Source organism: Copadichromis virginalis, linkage group LG1 (assembly GCF_057382275.1).
Source record: "Copadichromis virginalis isolate Kocher_CV1m ecotype Utaka linkage group LG1, C_Virginalis_male_GT1.1, whole genome shotgun sequence".
NCBI lineage: Eukaryota > Metazoa > Chordata > Actinopteri > Cichliformes > Cichlidae > Copadichromis > Copadichromis virginalis.
This window is the reverse complement of record NC_140618.1, coordinates 28,687,616-28,707,547: the sequence shown is the minus strand read 5'-3', so window position 1 is coordinate 28,707,547 and position 19,932 is coordinate 28,687,616. Positions and strand designations below refer to the sequence as shown.

Below are 19,932 nucleotides of genomic sequence, written 5' to 3'. Positions count from 1 at the left end.
GTGAAATTCTTTCTGTCTAAGCTCTTTTTTCTTCAAATTTTTTATAAAATAAAATTTGACATAAAACTTGCACTTTCCTCCCGGTCATTGCAGCGGAATACTACTTAGGCTGTCGTGCTTCTGTTACCACTAGATGGTGCAAAAAAGCACATATTAATGAGGACACTAATGAGACATTAATAATATATATATATATTTATTTTTTTTGTGTGTGGTACTGCATCTTCCACCATCACTGGACCTGTTTGCTTCTTTCTCTCTTGTCTCTATGTCACTGTGTACCTTCCCCATGTGAGCCTCTCATTTTTGTTTTACTTTACTTCTCTCCCCTTTGGGTTTAATTAAATAGCTTAAAACACATGCTAACCATTACTCTAATTTAGGTGATTTTTGTAAGATTGAGCGAGCCTGTGGAAGCACAGTATAAACAAGATGGCTGGAAGTCTGACCAAATGCAGACAGAAAATACAAGGCATCTAATATTCCAGCTTTCCTGAAATGTTGTGCAAAAGTTTTGTAATTTATGCTGAGGAAAAAACAACAACAAAAAACCCCAGAACAGACAAATTATGTAAAAACATTTATTATTGAAGTTGTTTTATATTCAGCAGTGCGTTTTACCAGTCTTGTGGTTTTCTTATAATACAGAATCCTTGCATTAACACCTGGGTTTTGATTTAAGGTACAAAAAAAAAAAAATCTCAGCAGTGACTTTTGTAGGTTCACGTGGTGCACATATAACATTATGTGTACGTGCACACTTTGAATTTGAGATGGCATTTTTTATCATTTATATAGCTTTTATGAATCAGAGTATTATTAACAAGCTGAAGCAAGGAAGCAGTTTTCTCCTTTAGCAGAGTGTCCACCAGGAAGAGAAAAAACAGTAATGGAAAAAAGAAGCAGATATGCTCGTGGAAAAAGTGCATGGATATAAAAACAGTACAGCTCTTGTGAGGAATGTGAGGCTGATGAAAACATTTTTGGTCAACAGAAACATGATGTTCACAGGTGATGACTTCATGCCAGGATATTGTTCCTATTACACATAAACAGTATATACAAGTTTCAAGTAACTCCTGAATTAGTCCTGTTATACCCATCTCGAGCTAAAGAAAGTCTACTTGATGCGCACACAGCGTGGTGTCATCTAATATTTCATAAGTGACCTCTTACTGCTGAGAGTGTGGAAGTTTGAGTGGAAAGTTAAAAGTGAGATGTAGTTCAAAGAAACATTTCACGAACAGTCGCAACCTGAGAAGTCAAAGTAGAAAGTTTTGTGCAAACCTTTTGCTAAACCTTCCTCGCACCTCATTGGACTGCTCGAAGAAGATGCCGCTGTGAACATCACACATTTAAAAAAAAAAAAAAAGTAAAACCATTGTACGCCATGATGTAAATCTCTCTGTCACAAAGCCAAACCTGAGCCAGTAACCATTATGTCTACTATCGATACTTTAAGCACTGCATGTGTTAGTCTTTGGCATGGTTAAGCATCAGTGAAACCAAGTATGTTAAGCAGACATCTGTAGGAGCAGGTCAAGGCCTTAATAGCCATGACTGGCAATAATATCACGGTCCATTTACAGCACAACTGCAGCTTTGCTTACTCCAAAATATCAAAACAGTTAGAACTTCCTGTCAAGAAAATAAAGTGATCACAAAAACTAGCAACAGAAACTGAACCGTATCAAAACAAGATCATAGAATAAAACAGTAAAGCAATATCGCACTGATAAAGTATACATTTTATACGAGGGGCGAGCCAACAGCTACTGCAGGGTGTTTCAAATCAAACCATAGACTGTACATGTAGATGGACACAGTGAAGAAAGAACCCTAAACGTGAATCCTTTTTAATGACCAGCAGGGGGCAACCCCTCCGTTTTCGAAAACATCTGATTATATAGAAGCCTATGAGGAAAATGACCTTACTGCCTACGGGAGCTGAAGTTTGTGGCCTCAATGGCTATGTTAACATCCTATTTAATAAAACACAATTTTTAATTTAGTAAATTTGCATCAAAAATGAATATAAAATAAGGATACAACTTAAGGTGGACCCTCCTTGTGACTAGCCAGTTTTCAGGTTTTAAAAAATATGAGACTGCATAAAACAATAGGTAATGTTGCAGTGGCTATATCCATCTTTGATATACAGTCTGAGTGGGGCTGACAGTACAGTACCAGCACTGGCTAAGAGACCTGGTGCACTTTTTGCACGCCTTGTTAGCCACTCCAACTCAGCAGTACTTCTGGCTTTACAAGGCAGCTCTAATAAACAACACCTGCTCATGTAAACTGTTGCCAAGCGCGCTGCACAACACTGCACAACAGCCCTTGTTTTCACAATGCTAACATTCAGCTGTATAGTCAGGCATTCAGGTCAGCAGTCTGGTATTTATCTCCAAGCAATAACCACTGTGTCTCTAGCAGATTAGGCAAGCCTTGAATGACATCACTTCTTGAAGCTAAAGTCATCACTAAACTTCAGAGCTCTCTGTATCGCTCTGATGAGTGCTTAATCAATACAGGAATTCCACAAGACGCTTCAGCCTCAATAGCAAGCTATCAGGACACAAAGGTCACCATTAGTTACTGTCTTTATAGAGCTGTTATTGATGTTGTTGGTACTTGTTGGTAGCTCACATAATTGTAGAATTGTAAAAACGGGAAACAAAGCAAGTAAACAGTGGGGAAAGAATGTAAAGGCTCAAAAAAAGGGGGAGCAGCTGAAATGAATGACTAAAAACTAAGATTTACAGCTTCAATAACAACATAATAATAATAAACATATAAGTATGAACATGTGTACGGAGAGGGCAATTCCAGTTATTTCCCTTCTTCTCAGATGTATGTTCAGGTTTAGCATGCCTTGCCCCGCAGTTTGGCACAAGACTAAAGTTTCCACACAGTGAGATGAGAAAGACCAGGGCATTGGCTGAAATTATTCCACACAATGAGATGAAAAACAGGATTGGCTGGGAGACTGGTGTCGTGGCGTCCCTACACATCCCCTTCCACTCGCCTCCTGCGAACTGGAGAGGAAAAGCACAATAAAACGAGAGGTGAAAGACTTAAAGAACACACGAATAAAACCAACTGTAAACATGCTACACAATCTTAACCCTACGCAGGCTTGTTAGTTCATCATGAAGACGCTGAGTGAGTCATCATGAGCTGTGTGGTTAAAATGTACACCTATTTATACAGTGTGTGTCAGCATGTGCAGAAAACAAGAAGTGAGATGTCGTCACTCTCAAAGCTGCATATCACGCAGTGTCAATGTTCACACGGTTAATATGGTGAACGCTCCATTCAAATACTGTGAAACTAATCTCCGTTATCACTGATGCACTGACACACGTGGGAGCCACACCCATGCATCACACCTGTGCTACCACGACTCTGTCTGGAGGAGGAGCTAAAAGAGAGAGCAGAGGTCGTCACTGCGGAGTGAGATATTGAACAGATGTTTCAACTATGTCATCACACTCCCATAAAACAGATGACTAGAGGAAGGCGGGGGAGGGGGGGGGGGAGCGGAAACGGCTCGCCCGACTTTTGCGAGTTTAAACAAATCTCAGAGTGTCGAGTCTGTGCGTGCTGCGTTCATACCCAGGTCGTTGTTCTTGGTGATAGCTGCGGCAGCTCTGGATCGGGGCCCTTGCTGGGTGAAGTGGTAGCCAAATTTCACTATGCTCTTGTTCTCTTCCAACATTTTAGCAATCTCCATTTCTACGGTAGTACCCAGCTGTTGTCTCTACAGTACGCACAAATAGATACAGTTCATTAGAGAAAAAAATACAACAGCTTGTTCAGCTAAACCAAAATTACAGGTGTGAAATTTCCCCTTCCTCCTTTTCCATTACTGGAACTTCTGAGCTAATTGTTACTGTACCTGGTTGTCTATTTTGATCTCTGTGAGCATGTCATTGTCTCGCAATGCATCAACCAAAGCCTGCACTCCTGCCCCGGTGATGAAGTTGGACTCCAAATTCAAACTTCGCAATGTTTTGTTTTCCCGCAGCATGTCGCTGAACGCCTGGGAGGAAGAAGGCAAAGATGTGAGTGTGAAGTTCTCAGGTGTCTGCAAAAGCCACGAGAAGCATATCAACCACTCACCACAGCGACTGGGTCGTTACTCCGCGTGGCTGCCAGGCTGAACTTCTTGACGTGCGTGTTCTTCTCCATGGATTTGGCGAAGTCCTTCAGCGTGGGAATCGGAATGTTCTGGAAAAGCAGACAAAGACACTGCCATTGGTCCGGGGACTGACCAGCATATACATACACGCACGTTTCTACATACCTTAATGTTGTTAAGGTTGACCTCTGTTAAGGTGCTGTCATTGCTTTTCACCCTCTGCAGAGTGTCTTCTACGTTAGTGGGATTGGGAGGCTCATCGAACACTGGGTTCATCTTCTCCCCTTTTACCACATCTAAGACACAAACGCAAGTGTAGGTCAGCAGATTTTTCTCTTCCGAATAGTTGAGTTAACTGGGATAAATTACGTTTAATACTCACTGTTGTAACCCTCTTTACTTCCTGTTCCATCATATGTCTGACTACTGGTAACCAGTGTGTGAACACCCAGGATCGCTGCGAACGAAAGCAGACGGTATTTTCAGTGACTGAGGCTAAGACCACAGACCAGAACATACATGGATACATGTATGCATGCATGTTCTCCAGTGTGGACAAAAGTAACCAATTCTAAATGGCATAGCAGGCCACTGGTGTGATTTTGCTCAATGCCCTTTTTATTCCCCCCATCAAGACACACAGTAAAGGAGTGAAAAGAGCTTGTGTTTTATTGTCCCAGCACAGACTGAGCCCAGAGAAAGTTCCCACCACTACAATACAGCCTTGTCTTCAATCACACCCACTTAAACACTTGTGTTTTTGAAGCCTTTCCACAAAGACTCTCTGAAGTATTTTCTCATTCTTACCTGCGAGATCACACAGCTCCGTATCCGTGGCACTGGAGAGCGCTTCCTCCAATTCTGGATCAAGGGTCGTGACCTCCTCCTTACGTGTTTCTATTGGCTTTTGCTTAGGAACAAACACTTTACCTGTGGGCAAACAAAGAGAACACTTCAGTCAAATTTCAAAGGAGTCGAGTAAAAACAGATACTTTTCTATTTAAAAACAAAACAAACACATAACTGTTAATAAACTCCCTTAGACCTACTTACTTTTTACTTTAACATCAAGTTTTGGGACCATGGATGATGTATCACAGTCTCATTTTAGGCCATTTCTACACAATTCCTTGCAGCATATTAAGCTTCATTTAAGAGCAACTACGGTAGTTACACTGACACTGACTGTCACTAAAGGATTTTAAATTGCGAATTACTTTTTAAACTGGTTACATTTCTTACAAGAGGTTAAGTGTGCACAAGACTCGCTCAACTTGGACCGCATTGACAGTTACAGTATTGCCATGGTAACCCATCAGAGGGAAGAAACGGAAAGCACAAAGGAAGTCATGGAACAATGACTTGAGTCTAATCTAAACTGCACTGCTGGGGCAACCAAACACTTGCACTGGGCAGAGAGACCATCCAGTGGGTGCCATTTGTTGCCTCTCCATTTGCCCGTCTTCTTAAACAAAAACACCCCGGGAACAGCCCTTCATTTCCCCCCCTCCCCCTCCTAAATCAGTCAAGCTGCTCAAATTGCTCAAACCGGTCCCTAGTGGGGTGCACTGGCACTTCCTGAAAGCCAACAAACATTAAATACAGTCATCAGGCAGCATCCTGTGCCAGTCCCTCTGGAGCGAAATTCAACTCGCCAGAAACAAGGAAAAACCAGGGCCATAGAACGACGGATTTAAAACTGGATTTAAAAACTCAAAAGGCATTCACATGGACTGTACATAAAAGATGACGATAGTAATGTATACGTGCCTCAAAAAAAAAAAGAAGGAAGAAGAAATAAAATCTTTGGCTCAAATCGATTCTCATTCAAAAAGCTTCTCCCATGAAATACTAGATTCTAGCAGTAACTTATCTAATAGGTGTCAAAGGGAGGCATGTTTCTCCAATCAGGTTTCAATTGTAACTTAAAGCAGAAGGCACCGTCTTCGTGCACTAATCTGTTTTTGCATTGTTAAAAAATCTCAACATCTACAAATGAGCAGTTTATCACTATCACCGTTTACAAATGAAAACTTTATTTACTAACTCAAAGTTAACATCACAGATACAGCAGGTAAGGTTAGGTCAACTGAAGCTGCAAACCATCGCCGGCATTTACAGCAAACCGCAGGCTTTTGTTATCTCTTCCAAATGATTCTGATCATGTGGCTTTGCTCACCACATAACCAGGTAACAGTAACCAACACGGAGAGGTAATTACAGAACATGAGCAAAAACAGTACAAAACATGTATACCTACTAATAAATATAGGAAATCTTTGGACGTCTGTCCATCTGTTTTCAGCTATTCAATTCGCTCTTGTTATTTGGGTGCGTAAGGCTAACCCAGGTTACACATTGTACTAGTGTGTATTCAACCAGAATAATTAAACTAACTGAACTATTATCATGAGCAGTGAATTTGTAGTAATAGGCTTAGTTGACTTGCAGTATCACATCAGTATAGCTTTGTTACATGGACGCTTAAAGCCATATGCTTCAACTCTGAAAGCAATTCATGAGAAAAACTGAGCACTGTGAGCATGTGGAACACATCTGCTGTGTGTTTGTATTTTCCTTGGTGCAACAGTAACGCCCTCCACTGTAACCTAAGCAAACAAAATGCTTATCAGGCTTCTATCGATCACACATCTTCGCCGCTCCACAGTGTAGCGCTTTACACTTTCGCCTAACAACTGAATAGTCCATGCTTCACTCCCAGGAGGTGGCACAAATAACTTTGGAGTTGCGTCAGGAAGGGCATCCGGTGTAAAAATCTGCCAAATCAAAAGTGCGGAGCTCTACACTGTTACAAAAGCCAACCCTCTAAACCAAATAACCAGTTGTCTAAACACATTTACTAAATCTAGCCATCATTTACCAATATCATAAACACATGTCACATGAAGACACAATTCACAGAACACAATCCTCCGTTGTCATAAATCTAAACACATCTTTCCTTGCTAAAACACAAGCTGCAAAAGAACTCTGCTCATATTCTCAAATGAAAGCTCATGTGATGCAACATGCTTGCCACAGTCAGCAATATTTGAACACAATGACCTGGCGTCATTCATTACACACAACGACTCAAAATTGAAGACACCTGTTGCTAATGCTGTGACCACATGTATAAAAGCAAGTTCAGAGTGCACAGTATGCTGAAGATTCCAAACAAACACAACGGATGAAGGCAGAGTCAGGGGAAGAGGAATTCGATGCAGAGGAGGGAGAAGAGCTGGCCCTGGAAGAAGAGGAGCAGGCCAACAAGGAAGAGGAGTTCAAATGAGAGGAGGAAGAGGAGCAGGCCAACGAGGAAGAGGAGTTCAAATGAGAGGAGGCAGAGGAGCAGGACAACGAGGAAGAGGAGGAGGCCAACATGAGAGAGGAGAAGGTCCAGGGGGGAGAGCAAGACAACCTCGCGCCATCATTACGGACGAGATGCGAGCAACAGTCATTGACCATGTCATTGTCCATGGCATGACAATGGCTGAAGCAGGACTAAGAGTCCGTCCACACCTGAGTAGGTTCACCGTGGCCACCATTATCAGGGCATTCAGACAACACAATAGGTATTGAACTCTATTGCTTTCTCTGTCACAATACAGTTTTACAAACCTGTGAAAGTAGTCTATTGGTTTCAAATCAGTTGTGACTGTATTGTAACACATGTCAATTGACAACACATGTTTCTTTCTGTAGAGTTGAAAGAATGCCACATAGAGGTGGGAGGGTTGCTATATTTACAGCGGCACAAGAAACCCTCATTGTGGATATGGTTCGTGGGAACAACCTCATCAGACTCTGGGAGATCAGAGACAAAGTCATTGCCGATAATGTCAACTTTGAGAGCACTGACGATGTCAGCTTGGCCACAATAGACCAAGTTCTCCGGCACCAAAAGACACAGATGAAACAGGTCTATAGGGTTCCCTTTGAGCGCAACTCTGCGCGACACAAAGACCTACGTTACGAGTATGTGCAAGTAAGTTTACATCCATGTTCACAGTACAGTTAGTGGACATACTGTGTTGCTCAGTGGCCTACATTACTTCTGCACAATACTGTGCTACCTGATTGACTGTTGTTCTGAACACCTGTGCACTTTCACATTTTCACAGAGGATAATACAGTTGGACACGATGGCCAGACCTCATGATTACCTCTTCCTGGATGAGGCTGGCTACAACCTGTAGAAACGAAGGCAAAGAGGCCGTAACATCATTGGCCAAAGAGCCATCACCGAGAGGGGGGGGGGGGGGGGGGGGGGGGGGGGGGGGGTAATATTACCCTTTGTGCAGCCATGGGTCGGAGGGGCTTGTCCACCGGCATGCTGTCCTTGGGTCTTACAACACCCAACGTCTCTTCACCTTCCTAGAGGAGCTAAAGGACATCCTCCTGGACCACCACCAACACCATCCTAGGCCCGCACATCACATTGATGTGATCATTTGGGACAATGTCCGCTTCTACAGAACAAACCAAATCAGAGAGTGGTTCACCACCAACAGTGACCACTTTTTAAACGTCTGTCTGCCACCCTACTCCCCTTTCCTGAACCCTATAGAGGAGTTCTTCTCATCGTGGAGATGGAAGGTTTATGACAGACAACCATACACAAGAGACAACCTCCTAAGGGCAATGGAGCTGGCCTGTGTTGACATCCCAGCGGAGGCCTTCCAAAGATGGATTTGCCATTCCAGGGCGTTTTTCCCGCGGTGCCTGGCAAGAGACAATATAGCCTGCGATGTGGATGAGGTGATGTGGCCCGATGCAGCTCAGCGACATGATGCCGCACAGTGATTGTGGTGTGAATAATGTAAATTAAAAAAAACTTCACACCCTGATCATGTTTTCAAGAGTACTGTTGTGTGCAATAGATTCTGTTTTTGCATTGAGTTGTGTTACAGTAGTGTACGTACATGCAGGATTTCCTATAGATTTATACTCTTCATATGAAACACAAATCTAAATGCCTAATCCTCTGCAGAGATCTACGACGATCCGTTACTGTATAGTTTCTAAAAATATGCATTGGCAGTTATGAAACAAAGAACCTTCTCACAAATTGAGCATTGTGTTTTTAATTGTTTTGCTGTAGTGTGTAATGATGTGTATAGTGTTTACATTTTTGAAAGCTTCAAGCTGCTCTTTTGTTGTGAAAGTTTGAGTTTTGCAGTGGGAAGGTGTGGTTGTGTTTATGTAGCTTTAGAAAAGGGTGTTGTGTTTAGACATTGGGGAACATGGTGGAAACATTTGTGAAATGTCTTTTAGCATTTGAGAAAAACTGTAATAAGGGAGCAGCTAAAAGTAGCTTCATCGATCATACATCATCTGCTCGTTATCTACAGATAACACATCTTAGACAGAGGAATAAACAACAGAAAAGATGGATAATGGAGAAGCGACAAAAACAACTACAACAAATTCAGCTGCGAGAGGGTTAAAAATGGTTACCATGGAGTCACACTGAGTGTTTTTCTCAGAAATTATGTGAAGTTTGAAACTAGAGACATAAACACTCATGACCACATTAGTTATCAGCAGGGGGTGAGTCTAACAGTGAAAAGAGAATCAGCTGCATTCCACAAAACCACAGTGATGTGAGTTTTCCATGTTGTCACTGCAAACACACACACACGCACACACTAATTTCCTAAGAGGCCATGGTAAGGTCAGTGGAACACATCAGTCCATGTTTCCTCTCTGGTGAGGGAGTAGCTTTCAGATTCCTATCTGTGGAGATCCCGACAAAAGGAACTGCTTCATCTCATAAAAACTTTCCTACTTTTCCCACTGAGGTTTCTACTCTACTCACTCGTCTGCATTTCTGGCTTTTTGCCACATAAAGAATTTCACCTTTTGTTTCCTCTAAGAGGTGGATAAGAGTGTCACAAGTATGTCACAAAACCCATCAGAACAAGTTTCACACGGAAAGATTAGGATATATCAGTCTGACATTAAACCCATACGGTTTGGCAGACAATCATACTACTATGCTGTGAGTTCAAGCACAGTACATACTATATAGAGTATAATATATACTATACTCTATGTAGTATACTTCAGGCCAACATGGTTCAAAAATATGTTTCAGGCTTGCATATAAATAAACATATCTATTAAAAGCATCAATTAAAACATAGTTTCAAAATGTAAAATCCTTCCTCCCTTCTTTAGTATTAGCACACCCTCCCAACACTGCTCTATGCTGAGCAGACATGCTTATATGTAAGTGCAAGCATGTCTTAATAATATCTGCAAACACAGGTGAAGAGTAATTACTGCTAGGTCTGCAGGTGCACCCTGAATCTCCATCCCCCGAGTAATACAGCACTAACATGTAATAGCACCTTGTTGCCGGTGTTATTGGTGATTAGTTGGTCGCGCTGTCGAGAAAAAAGCAAAAAAAAAAAACAACCCACCTTTTTTCTCTCCAGTGAAAGGCACTATATCGTCTCTGTCCTTATACTCCATGGCTTCCTTCTCCAGGTATTTGAGCAGACGTTCTCTGTCGAACGGTCCACTAGCTGTCTTAGACGTCTGGTCTTTTTGACGTAAACCCGCTGGGAGAAGAGCATTCTGGGAACAAGACATGGAGCCACATTAGAGCTTAAGACCTCAGTGCACTTATGCACCGTAATGAAGCCGCAGCACAACTCCTTGACCAGACTTTCATCAAATCCATTTAAGCAGGCTTTAAAAGCCTTTTCCACACATTGAAAAAGTTGCACAATCCAAGCTAAACAATATTTGGCACCATTTGTTAGAAAAAAGAACAAAAAACATTTCTGCTAGTGTATCCTCTGCATCTTCCGGCCTCTGTGTTAGTTGCCAGAAGCAGGAGTTTGACAGTCACATGAGAAATTAAAACATGAAATACAAGCTGCTCAAAAAGGAAGTAAAAGAATACTTTAAAACCAGTTGAACTTGATTAATCCAAAAATGCAGCTTGTGAATATTTAGTTGTGGGTGAATAAAAAATAAAAAATAAAAACTTGGCAGAGAGCAAACAAGGCCGTGTGTTAATCTATACACACAGCAACAAACAAAATTCAGTGCTTTGTTTTGCATCCACACCAAATGAGATTTCATCTCTTCACCGACATGAGACCCAGAAATGATTATTTTCCCATTGCTGCTGACTGTTTCCTGTGGGCCCCGTGTGGTCGCCATGTAGACCGATTTGCCTCACTGAATGGAAATTAAAGAAAACGTCCAGGGGCTTGGAGGGGATTTCATTACGCTGTACAGCTCTTCTCACAAAGACTTGGCAGCCTGAGCCGCTGCAGCTTTAAATTATTTTCCAAACCATAGAGACTGGAGTGGGAAGTGACTGTCAGAGCACACGAGAAAAAAACCCACCATTACATGTGAATTAGTGAGGTTAAAGGCATTCCAGGGGGGAAATTTCCCAACCATTAACCTGTCACAACCAGGTCTACTTTGCGCCATTTGGCACTACAACCACAACAAGAGACGTAAAGTTGGAAAAACGATTAGTCATTTAACAAATCTAATGACCCACTTGTGTCTCCATAGTGTTTTTTTTATTTTATTTTGAGATAAGCCAATAAATCCCTTTCAATAAATCCTTTCTCTAAATGAACTTCCTCCCACTGAGGAGCCCTGGAGCTCCTCCAACCTGCATCGAGCCCTGACCTCAGGGTCCATCTCCTCGAGGGCCGTCTCCAGCTGTTTGAGCTCCTCTGCCGACAGTTTGTTGAGGATTTCATCTTCATCGAGATCCTTGTATTTATCCAGATCCTTCTTGTAGGACAACGCCATGGTACCAGCTATAGCTTGCTAAGCAACACCGAACACCAGACCGCAGCCACACTGCTCTTCTCGGGATTACTGCTCCAAACCAGGAAGACACTACCTGAAAACAAGCACACACACACACACACACAAATAAATTAGTGATGAGCGCTGGATGGTGCATACATTTCATTTTATTATGCTGACTCACAAAAAGACAATTTTATTTGCATGTCGTTAACTGAGATAAAGATGGTTCACAGCAATAAGATAAACAAACACTTGATCACAGCTGGGCTGGATAATAAGGCCTTGGGATGATGTAATGATGGGTGAACACACACCCAACACACACAGAGCTGGAACAAAGAACTTTCTCAGGCTTGGACAAAACATCTGACCAATCCCATAAGGATCAACTACAGCTCTTTGCAAATGAAAATTTTGAGAAAGTTTATAAAACACTATCAAGACAGAAGAAGAAATAAAGGAAGCTTTTTCTAAATAAAAATGAGGAAATGCATGTGTCTCTTTGTCTTTTGGGACTGAAAGGCTGAGCATAACATTGCAGTTAAGTTTAAATAAAGCTCAGATAAGCGAAGGAGTTAGTGACTGAGTGTGTGTCCTTTCAAATAAAATCAAGAGGCAGTTTCCTCTCCCACGCCACAGTCCGAACACAGAGCGACCTCGTGATTTTCCAAACTCCCTGCAGGACTCCACAGATGCTACTTCTCCAAATAATTGGTGTACACTTTTGGAAACACACTTAAACTTGTATTCTTTTAAAACAACTGATTTTTGTCACAGTGAAAAGAAAAAACAGTTGTGCCCCTCTTCTGCAAGAAAAGCAACTGTGCATGTAAGTGTATATTTAGAACAGACATTCTTTCGTGGCTGCTCCAGTAGTGTAAAAGCAAATAAACCAAGGAACCTCATTGCAGTTGTTACCTATAGATTAGTGCCACATCCATTATTACATTCTGACCGGATTCTCAAGTTTGTAATAAGAATTTATGACTGTCACTTTCCAAAAATATTACAGCAAACTCCTGGTAACCAGAAAAATGTTTGCAGTTGTACTAACCAACAGTCATCCTGATGTTGAATGCGCAACACACTCAACTGTACATGTCGCCCAGTGGAAGGCAACCTGCCTCCAGACAATCGCAGTCTGACTCAGACTGTAATCACTATCAGGCTGGTGAAGGTTTGCAAATAATTGCTCATGCAACCAATCGGAGTCAATCTGTGCCAGTGATACGACTCGTCTCTGATGCTTCTCTTTGCAATCGAAGACTCGACTCTCTGGTTGCTAGCTGTTTGCACTCTGATTCTTTTCTTAAATAAACATAAGGCTGCTGAGTTCCTTTGTGATTTTACAATTAAATTGCCACTCTGCAGTAACAATGTCACTACTTGTGGAGGAATTTCTGCTTTCGAAGTTCTGGCTGGACTCTGAATGTCAGGACCAAATGTAAATTTTAATTACCAGCTAGCTGGCATTTAATTGCAGACTGACAACAGACTGTCTCCATCTTATTGCTATTATTATTGCCATCTTGATGCACCAAAGTCAGCCTGGGGACAGCTGACTGTGAGTGGTCTCAGACTGGGTCCCCCTTCTTCAAAGTAACAATTTCAAAGGTAACACAGGATGTTTTCCAACCTCTGTTTTCCCTTGTGTAACTGAGCACTACAGAAAAAGAACAAGTGCGTGCACATTCAAAGAAATGATTTAGTTGCCACAAAAAAAAAAAAAAAAAAAAAAAAAAAAAATTGTAATAAACATTGTGATTCAAATGTTGCTGCTTTTGTATGTTTTAAGGATCAAACTAACACTTGGAGCCAAATCATTTACAGACACTACCACGTCTTTTGTTTTATAACAATTTAGCCAAAAGTCAAGCCTGCCAGAAATATTCATTTCATTTGTTTAACATAACAGATTTTGTTTTGTTTGAGAAAATTAAAAAAATCTTCATTGAAATATTTTAAAATCTTTCATCTCCTCGTCACACTATTGATGAAGATTTAGTCAATGCAATGTGCTCCCCGTTGCTGTCTGGCTAGTTTCTCCAATCAAGGGAATTCCCGAGGAGTCCAACAAGGCCGGTGTCTCTCACACCATTCAGTTCATTGTCTCAACAATCCAGGCTCTGTCCTCATCTAATTATCCCCCCCATCTCCTCCATTACTGTGCTACGGCTACACACATTTATTTCTGAAATGACTGCAATAGTCATTGCACGGGCATTCACAAGTGTGAGTTCCAGCAGATGAAGCTCAAATGTCTTCAATGATGACTGGAAAATCTAAGCTCACAAATGTAATAATCTACACTTACACTGTTATCTTGTTCAATTCTATGCTAATCAATCCTATCACTGCTAACAGTAAGGTGGTGAAGTCGTCATGCAAGTTTATAAATTTCATTTTTACAAATTAAACACCTACGGAAGAAAATCCAAGAAACTGCATGAGAGGAAAACAGTACTTTTGTTGAACACAGTCTACCTTTTAGATTTTATGTCACAGGACAGGAAAAAAAAAAATCCCATGCATCCAAATCATATGAAAATCACACTGCATGCTCCAAATACAACAGTCGCCTGGCCTGCGATCATGGAATGGCACTAGGATACGTTTCTCGTGACATCATCACAAGCTTTAGCTCATTCTGGAGGAGGAGGGTTATTGTGCATTTTTATGATCAACACCGAGTGTGGGGGAAACAGGCATTTCTGTGGCTGGGAGTATAACCTGATTTTATGGCTTTGCAGATGTCTTTCCTTTTACTTGTTCTGGAATCCTAACACTATTTATCCAGCTTTCTCTCACTTTCCACTTCACTGACAGATTATTGAACACATTAGAAAAAAGACAGACAGAAAAGAAATGGAGCACGGAGACAGAGATAATGATAACAATAGGTTAGCTCAGGCCGAGCTGGAGACACTGGAAGGATCCATTAGTCCAATCTGACTGATTCCTTTCTCCTTCACCTCCTCGTCTGCTAATCCTTCAAGAGAACAACAGATGGCTCAAGGCCAACAACACTGCAAACCTGCCTGCATGCTACACTCGCCTGTCCACTCAGGCTACACACAGACCCATATAAATATAACAAGCGCTTTGGGTGCCTTGAAAAGCGCTATATAAATCCAATCCATTATTATTATTATTAATGTAAATTCACCTGGAGGTCTCCCCCCCTGCAGGAGACATCTGCAAAGTTAAACTAAAGTTTTATTCTTGAGAATCTGTATCACTTCAACCAAAGTTTCATGGGAACTACTCTGTGCTCCAATTTTACAGCAAGAGTAGTGGCCCCATTCTTCAGGATATTATTAAGTAAGACAAATGGAGAGAGTGCAATGTAAAATATCTGGTTCTACCTTTAGCATTATCTCAGTTTCAGGCCAAATGTGGGGCACTATCCTCTTTCCAAAAGTGACAGCGTCTGATATCTAATTGCGTACCTGCTGTGATACGTTATTAGACACCACCCCAGATATGCCTAGAGTAAATGCTATAACCTGATGGGAGCTACAAGAAAACATTAAGTTCATCTCAGTCAAGCGTAATTCTTGCCACAATGGGTTTGATCTCAGCAGGCAGAAGCTGCACAAATAGTAATTTGCAGCCTAAAGATGAACAGGAAGCACTGACTGGTATTGCATTATTACAGAACACCACCCTAACTGCAGCACAAAAAGACTATAGTTAGAATGACCCAGCTATGCTACTCATGGGAGACAACTCTGTACTTCCACCTCCCACCTACTCTCCTCCAGTTTTACGCTCTGCTGTTCCTCTCTCCACCCTGCTGTTACTCACTTTGTGTGTGTGTGTGTGTGTGTGTGTGTGTGTGTGTGTGTGTGTGTGTGTGTGTGTGTGTGTTCAGTCTCTCCAGGTGCCTGAAAGTGTTTGAAATGATAGAAAACAGATGGAACAGAGAGAAAACAGAGAGGCTTGATCACACTGATACTGAAATATTACTATGCATATTAAAGTGAAAACAGTCATTGATATAAGAGTCAGGAAAAGGAGAAAAGTGTTTGAAATATGATACTGCCAGGGTAATAGTTTCATTTTTATTTAATAGCTAAAAAGCTAAGTCATAAAAACAAAACTTTGCACTCACACAATGTTTCCTAACAGCTCCTTTACAAAGTGGACAAGGGTGAGACAGGAAGTGGGGTGGTACTCTAACAACCATACACGATTTGTGTATTCCCTCTGACCTGCCCGCACACTCCAGACACACCACATTATTATATAATGAGAACGGATTCAAGGAGTGGCCTAGCCTTCAGCTCACGGGGGGCTAGGGTATGAATACAGGCTCAAGAAAACTCATCACTTCTTTGTAAAAACTAAAGCCACCATTCACTACCATGGCTCAGAGCCAGGTTTCACCCTTCAGTGAAAGGTATGCGGGGTAAACAAAACCTATTTGAGAAGCCAGTTTATCTGCAATACTGCAGTGGTGGCAGTTCAAGAAAAAAAAAAAGAAAAAAAAGAAAAGTCAATTCAGCAACCACCACAACATTATTATTTGGCTACAAAGCATGACTCTCAGATCCAGGAAGGAGGCCTCCTGCCCTGGGGCTTAAAGGCAAAAAACCACAAGTACCCAAGCTGACGTCTTGGGCCACACCCTTCATTCACCACTGAGTCCTGCTTGGTGAAACTACCATTGTGAACACACCAATAAACCCTCACGCTAAATCTTGAGCAAAGAATGTGTCAGAATACTTGCGACACAGGTAAAATGACTTTGCACTTTGATGACAAGAAGTACAAAGTCTTCCCTTAACCTCTAACAATGGTGTGAGCCATCCCACCAAAGGTATGTCCTTTAAAAAACACAAAAACAAACAACTCTTGTCTCGGTCAAATAGAGAAACACAGGCACTATTCATACCGCGTTTCTAATTATTTGTCTGGCTAGCAGGGATGGGCAGCTCACATTATATTGGACCTACATTCTGCATAGCATTAGCAATAATCATACATACAGAAGAGAGAAGACCCGGGTTAATCTGCAGTTACACCACATACCACACAGCACTACTAACATAATAAATATCAAATATGCTACTTTTGGTGAAAACTTAGCTGGTCTCATCTTCTGGAGACACCGCGGGCTACGGAATGGCGTTAGCTAACCCGTTCTTGACATGTTTATGATTACCACGCTGACAGCAGCCATAATGATTGTAATTATCACCGCCTAGCAAAATCCGCCACACTTCAGTTCAAGCCAGAACAAGCGGTTCATGGGGCACTTGCTCTGCTAACTTAGCTGCACGTATCGGACGGACACTACCATGGGAAACAGTCCGATGAAATGTAGAAGCTAACGCGCTAACCTTTGCAGTTCACTCAAGTTGCTAGCCGTTTAGCAGCCACAGTGAACATACTACAAATGACAGCAGGCAAAGCTATACAGTTGTTCGTGATGAGTGATTTCCAACCTCAAACAGTCGTCTATTTCCTTACCTGAGGCTGATGGGACCTAGCTAGGGAATGTCCAAATAGCACCAGTCTTCCCAATGCGATGTCTTCTGTGCTTGACTCCTCACTCAGGGTAAGGGCGGTAACACAGGAAAAGGGAACCGAACAGTATATGAGTAACGTCTGGTTGGACGAATAGGATGGTAGTATCCCAAGCCTCAACCAATGGCACTAATAAACCCGCCCTTTCTCCTACAAGAGACCAATCATATGAAATATGGAGGAGGCAAACTGAAATAAAATAATAAATAGAGTAAAATAAAATAAACAAAGTAACATAAAATTTCTCTATTTAAACAAAAATATATTTAAAAATGAAATAAAAAAGAGGTATTATTTTGACCAAATTTGGACAAGAATTGAAATGCACTGAGACGCTGAGATAAGCTTTGGATGATTGCCACTGCTGCTCATCATGATAATTAAATATGACGTCTTTACATTAAATGAGTAAACTCCACCATGTGTTGCAGACTTTAAGGGCATGTTCATTTAAGATGAAATTCTACTAGGCTGCATTTAGAATCATATTAGTATATTATACTTACTATTCTATATTTTATCATTTATTGTCACTGTTCCACTAATATTAGATTTTGGTGCAAATCAAACTCTCTCTCTTTTTTTTATGCAAACACAAGCATTTGCACAAAGCTTACACTGTGTACCAGGGCTGGACTGGGACAAAAAATCGGGCATTTTGACTAGAGACCGGCCCACCAGAAAAGCCATAAAGCCTTTGAATGAAAAGTGTGGTGCTGTGGCTCCAGCAAACATCAGCTGATACTAGAAAGTAATATTAAATAAATTCACAATAACAACAGCTTATCAAGCTTAAACGTGCTGCTGTTGTACAGCGGACACCCGCTGTTTTCCTCTGTCTTGCGCAAAGTGAGCGATAAACAAACAAGGGAGACGGGACTTGCGACAGAAAAGCCAATCAGCTTATCATTGATCAGTTTCATGATTGAAGTAACAACAGGAGAGGGAGGGGGAGAGGGTGAGAGAAGAAGAGATAGCTGTGCAAAGATACAGAATAACTCCAACTTTGTCTTTGTCTGATTGTCTGGGCGTCATAGCGGAGGCAAGTGATGTCCAGATAAACTACATCTAAGGACCCAAAGGAAGGAGGCAGCAGCAGGTCTCTCTCTTAAGCATGTATTTTCACTGAATGGTCTTTTCGGTCTGCCAGTGTGTCATGCACTTTTCATGATTAAAGACCTTAGCAAAGAAAAAAAAAGTTGCCGGCTCCAGCTCCTTCGTATCAATATTATTTTTCAGACAGTTTCCCCACGGCTCCACCAATCAGCTCATCTGGATCTGGAGTTTACCTGCATACATCCCATTCACTCTGTCAGTTTTTTCACACTTACTGCTGTTGAGGAAAAACTACACTAAAAGCCATACCTTGCTCAATTGTTTGTACCTTCTTGGCTCACATAAAACTGTACACGCAGTTTTATAAGATGCCTTGTCCGTAACACAAAAACTTCAGCAAAAGATGAGGGTGCTGAGACATGCCTCGGTTCCCTATTTGCTAAAGCTGTTAAGATAAACAGCTCAAGAATTTGAGCTGCACTGAGGCGCAGAGAGGAACATGGCTTTTAATGCAATCAGTTTTTCTTCATTCATCAACACATGCCTGAGAGAGGGTTAACTGGTGTCAGAGCACTTGGCTGTCGTTATGATTTGCTCCAGTGGTGTCAGACATGAGCGCCTTCCTCTAAAAAACAAAACAATGCAGGGTGGAGCAGGTTTCACATGGATTTTTGCACAGATGTTATCTGAGAGGAAAATAAGCCTCACTGCTTTAGCATCTGGTAATAAACAAAGGTTAATAAAGGCTTACAGATGCTGTCAGGTGGCTCCCAGCACTGACACTGACACAATTCAACCAGTATAGCCAGAAAAAAAACGAAAGACAAACCAGCTGGTAAAATGCACATTCAAACTTAAGCCATAACTAAACACCACTGTAATATTCCTACCAGTGTTTTTGATGCATTCATGAATTCATCAGTCGTTATAGCTCTCCACAGCATCACAACGCCTGCTGTTATAAAGTGAACAATAGCGTCCAGTGTCACACAGCTGCTATTCCCACACACAAAGCCACATTATATGTGTGCCATTGCAGAATTTATTACAGGCAAAGGAAAGTATCTAAAAAGGCTACAGAACAAAGAAAGGAGACCATAAAACACTCCGAATAGCCAGGTTTAAATTTAACCAGACTTTGCTATCTATGTACACGTTTAAAATAAATTACACCCTTTCCTTCTGTTATATCAGAAGGAAATCACTGCCTACTTATATATATATATATATATATATATATATATATATATATATATATATATATATATATATATATATATATATATATATATATATATATATATATATATAGGGAGAGAGGGGGGGGAGAGGGGAGAGACATAACGATGTTTTCATAAAAGTATATATAAACGCGGCACTCATCTAAAGTATATATAAACGAATAT

At 41.3% G+C, this 19,932-nt stretch overlaps 1 protein-coding gene and 1 pseudogene across 2 annotated transcripts; one reads left to right on the top strand and one right to left on the bottom strand.

Annotated features, from left to right (window-relative positions):
• Positions 1-567: 567 nt before the first annotated feature.
• Positions 568-19,437, bottom strand: tmod2 (tropomodulin 2). 2 transcript variants are annotated; one of them, XM_085458119.1, is made up of 10 exons: positions 19,417-19,437; positions 11,810-12,029; positions 10,573-10,729; positions 4,952-5,074; positions 4,527-4,601; positions 4,310-4,440; positions 4,126-4,233; positions 3,902-4,045; positions 3,619-3,763; positions 568-3,038 (listed from the first exon to the last, which is right to left on the bottom strand). In XM_085458119.1, exons 2-10 carry the CDS (start codon positions 11,933-11,935, stop codon positions 3,007-3,009), a joined length of 1,041 nt encoding a protein of 346 aa, XP_085314245.1. In that variant the 5' UTR covers positions 11,936-12,029; positions 19,417-19,437; the 3' UTR covers positions 568-3,006. The 2 variants fall into 2 exon arrangements, with proteins under 2 accessions (XP_085314245.1, XP_085314244.1); XM_085458118.1 differs by lacking the exon at positions 19,417-19,437 and adding an exon at positions 17,414-17,526.
• LOC146718963 (uncharacterized) lies at positions 7,923-8,751 on the top strand (annotated as a pseudogene).
• Positions 19,438-19,932: the final 495 nt, after the last annotated feature.

What these genes read in the sequence shown, in the direction of transcription:
- tmod2 (XM_085458119.1), bottom strand. Translation starts at nt 11,935, where the DNA reads ATGGCGTTGTCCTACAAGAAGGATCTGGATAAATACAAGGATCTCGAT. An exon ending in GGAGCTGTGTGATCTCGCAG is followed by an intron (nt 4,602 to 4,951) that starts GTAAGAATGAGA and finishes TTTCGTTCGCAG; the next exon opens with CGATCCTGGGTGTTCACACA. An exon ending in GTAACGACCCAGTCGCTGTG is followed by an intron (nt 4,046 to 4,125) that starts GTGAGTGGTTGA and finishes TCTTCCTCCCAG; the next exon opens with GCGTTCAGCGACATGCTGCG.